This window comes from Vulpes vulpes, chromosome 12 (assembly GCF_048418805.1).
Source record: "Vulpes vulpes isolate BD-2025 chromosome 12, VulVul3, whole genome shotgun sequence".
Lineage (NCBI taxonomy): Eukaryota > Metazoa > Chordata > Mammalia > Carnivora > Canidae > Vulpes > Vulpes vulpes.
In genome coordinates this window covers 13,854,965-13,859,410 of record NC_132791.1, presented here as the reverse complement: position 1 = coordinate 13,859,410, position 4,446 = coordinate 13,854,965, and the positions used below count along the sequence as shown (strand labels likewise).

Genomic DNA, 4,446 nt, shown 5'->3' with positions numbered 1-4,446 from the left:
TAGTTTTTTGATAACACCAATAGTTAGCATAATGGCTGAGACAAAATAGCTCTTCAGTAAATACTGGTTACTTGAATAATTAAATGAAGGAATAAATGACTGAATGAATAGAAAGCTCATATTCTACAGGAAATTCATGTAACTGCAAAAATACCTAATTTATGACATTCTAAACCCATTATTACCATGTTCTCAGAGAATTATGCAAATAAGTTCTTTGGAAACTAATTTTTTGAGTCACTTAACAGTAACAATGGTTTTTCACTCAACGATGCCACTGCTCATCTATTAAAACCTACGATAAGCTAAATCTCCCCGTCAGCTGGGGTTTCTGTGCAGTGACTCACATTGCCTCAGACACTTCTGCACAGAAGTATGCCTGCCAGTTTGCAGCGAAAAGGAAATTGCCCTAGGAAAAATAGCTTCATTTTACTACTCTTGTCTCTCTATGGCATACACACAGACCAGGTATCTAACACTTAAAATGCTCACACTTTTCCTCTATGTGATCAAAGACTGCCCCATTAGAAATTATTTTTGTTGATATTTATATTCCTCTTTATATTCCTAAGAATGATAAGATACTAGAAAAACAATGCACATAGAAGATGAGAACTTAAGCTAGTAAAATGGCACTTCCTTTCACATAAGATTATAGAACTCATTATTCCAGGGTTAAACTAAATTCTGTTATCTATGAGAAGGTGGATGATTTGGATGAGAATCCTTTTACCCATAAGTTGCTTTTACCCATAGATTACCCATTTCTCCTTAATCCAGTTATGAAGGAAAAAAGTAGGCTCTACATTTCTCTCACATTTAAATATCAGGAACAGAAAAATGAGAATTTCAAGAATTAATTGTACCACCAACCCTTATATTTTCTTTGAAACCTCTAGGTGAGAACTAGTCCTGCATTCAGAAAAAAAAAATTTCTTTAAAAGCAGTCACATTCCCTCTGAGGAGCATTTCCGACACAGTACATTCTTCACAGCTTCTTTCACATCTTTGTTCCTCAAACTATAGATGAGAGGATTGAGCATAGGTGTCACGACTCCGTAGAATAGAGAGATGATTTTGTCTGTGACTTGTACTTTGTCTGCACCAGATGAGTCTTTAGCCTTGGGTTTTGCATACATGAAGAGGATGGTTCCATAGAATATAATCACCACTGTTAGGTGGGCAGAGCAGGTGGAGAAGGCTTTGCGCTTCCCCTCTGCAGAAGGAATCTTCAGGATAGTGGAGAGAATGAAAACATAGGAAACAAAAATGAAAAGTACTGGGACCACAAGAAAAATCATGTTAGCAATAACCATGCTAATGATATTTATGGAGATATCAGCACAGGCCAATTTTAAGACAGCCAAGATTTCACAAGTAAAATGATTAATGACATTATCCCCACAGAAGGGAAGCTGCATCGCAAGAGAGGTTTGCAACACAGAATTGACACCTCCTGCGATCCAGGACCCAGCAGCCATGGGCACATATGAAGTCTTGCTCATAATGATGAGGTATCTCAGAGGGTTACAGATGGCCACATAGCGGTCAAATGCCATCATGCTTAAAAGGACACACTCTGTGGCTCCCATAGCAAAGGAAAGAAACATTTGCACTCCACATCCAGAGAAGGAAATGGTTTTCTTTGATGTTAAAAAGCTGCTGAGAAATAGGGGAATAGAAGAACTGGTATAGCAAATATCCAAGAATGATAAGTTACTGAGGAAAAAGTACATGGGGGTGTGCAGGTGGGTGTCACAGACACTTACAATGATAATGACTCCATTTCCCAGCAGGATCACCAGGTACATACACAGTACCAGCACAAAGTAAATGGCCTCAAGCTCTGGATAGCCAGAAAGTCCCAAAAGAACAAATTCTGTCACAGAAGACTGATTGGTCTTTCCCATGTTAATATTTTCTTTGACTAAAATGACTTCTGCAACAGCCCGAATACATGTGGATCTGTTACAGCAGTGCTTGCAAGAGTTGTTTGCATCCTTAAGCAGCTTCCCTTAGGGGCAATATGGACTTATAACTGGATACATAGATAGCATAAGACTATGTAATGATCCTCTAACCTCAGTTAGAACTTTAGATCTCATGGAGACTGTAGCTCAAAAAAAAAAAAAAAAAAAGCTTTTGTTAGAAAAGAGATTCAGAACACATACAACTGGGTTAGAATTGTGTATCTCACTTACATTATGAATCCAAAAATTTTTGAATGCCACATCACCATAACATTTTGATCAAACAACCGAGAACACAACTAATACATTAGCATCAATGAAAATCACTGTTCTTCAGTTACTAAAACAAAATGGTGTATGAAGTCCTGCTTCAATGGTAACTTCATCTCAGTTTCAGAATTTTGTGGCTAGAAAAATGAGCTGAAAAGATACATTTTTAGAAAAAGAACTTTTGTTTAATTCAAACCTGGGGGAAAAGGTATACTTGTAATATCCTAAGGATATTAACTATAGACATTACTAATGGTTGTAAAAGAAAAAAGAAAACAGTTTTTAGACATAGACAAAATTATTCTTGTCTTTTTCAGTACAAGTTGGGATGTCTAGGTAGCTCTACCACCCTGCCTAATACATATAATGAATTACAAGTTGATCTCAGAAAAACTCCAGTGCACATGTCTCAATCTACAAACCATAATAAAGGTATAATCTGAGAAATTTAAGTGATGGGGGATTTACTCTTTTACTTGCAGGCATGAGAAAATACATATTATCTGTTCCCTGCACAGAAATCAACTTTGCTCAAAGAGCTGCTCTGCCAATCATTTTCTCACTGCATATTCAGAATACCCATAATAAGGAGGTATAGGTTACTCAAAATATTCTTAAGCATTAGTAATATGTTACAATTATTTATATCCCCAATTCACTGGAATACAATGTTTCTACATTAAAGTGCCAGAAACAGAAGTCCTACTCTTTTGTGAGATTGCTAGTCTCATAAAATTCCACCTCAATAAATTCAATAATATAACTAAAAGAACTCTCTACTTCTCAGTTTTCATTAATAACAAGTAGCTATCATTGCTACAGTAAAAAAAAAAAAACAACAAAAACAAATAAACAAAACAATTAACCAGTATAAAAACAGAACTGACTTCCAGTAAAATTGAAAGGTAGGGCTCTTTACAGTCACTTCACTAGCAAAAGAACCTTTAAAGGACCAGCCAATGGAGCACCAAACCAACTTAGAGTCTTAGCTGCTTTGAGGATTTTTCTAATCCCAAAAGTAATTTAAACTTTGCGGTGTGGATTGGTTAGAATTTAAGAACTTTCTAGCACTTTTGGGATGAAATCCCTTAGAAGCAATTAAAACAAAGTTGCTAATACAATTAAGTGTAACTCACAAAAAAACAAATAATTCTGACTTTATACCTTCTGGGAAGAGCAAATTTAGAAGTGCTACCCCAGGTAAAATGGTCAGGACACAAGTCATCAGAATTGACTATATCTGGTAGAGACTTGTGGGGGTATTCTGTGATGCTTAGGTCAAAATCATACTTTGTTCTTAATAGATTATCTACCAATCACCTTTATTTTGACCCCTAAATCCTGGATTCTCAGAGTAGATAAACATTATTCTAGTCTCATTGCCCTCTCTAAATGGCCAGGATAATAGGTATGGTCATTTTAATTTTGCTCACTCATGCCCTCTATTCAAATACATACACAATACCCCAAACTTAACCTATTTGTTCTTCAGTCATGCCAACACTGCTATGACACAACATGAAACAGACCATATCAATAATTTCCATGATGTGAGCAAATCACATTTTACTTATGAACATGAAAATAAGTTCCAACTTGAAGGAGATAAATATTATGACATTTTCTATGACTATCTTTTGAAATCAATTACCAACATTTGAAGAATTCAATCATTTTACATGAATGTTATGAAATACTCGTTTAGCACGGAAACAAGCAAAAAATCATCGTGAGTAGTCTTAAAAAGAAGGGAGTAAAATTTGACAACTGCATTCTTTCTTGACAGTGAACATTTTTTAAAAGTCATTGAGCAAAAGATGCAACATAATCTTGAGCAATGGGAAAGCAATTTATGCCGTGAAGGATAGTATTATCTATTTCAACAAAATAAATTTAAAGAGCAATTCCAAGAGTTCTTAACATTATGCTAGCATTTTTTCAGTATATTGACTCATAATCCAAATGTTAAGCATGTTTTCTCATTAACGTTCAGTGGACAAAGGAAATAAATAGTTTTGATGAGCACAGTTAAGACTATGTAACAATACAAATGGAAGATAGGCTGTAACTGCAAGTTTTATAAGCAAATTACACAAAAGAATGTTAAATGGAGCCAAATACTTATAATTTAAAAGGTGTGTAGAAGAGATACTTATAACTTATTTCAGATAACAGCAAACAATTTTAGTACAAATATTTCCTATGA

At 35.0% G+C, this 4,446-nt stretch overlaps 1 protein-coding gene across 1 annotated transcript; it reads right to left on the bottom strand.

Moving 5' to 3' along the window:
• Nucleotides 1–947: 947 nt before the first annotated feature.
• Nucleotides 948–1,922, bottom strand: LOC112923003 (olfactory receptor 13C7-like). Its single transcript, XM_025989385.2, has one exon. It carries the CDS (start codon nt 1,908–1,910, stop codon nt 948–950), a length of 963 nt encoding a protein of 320 aa, XP_025845170.2. The 5' UTR covers nt 1,911–1,922.
• Between the last annotated feature and the right edge of the window lie 2,524 nt (nt 1,923–4,446).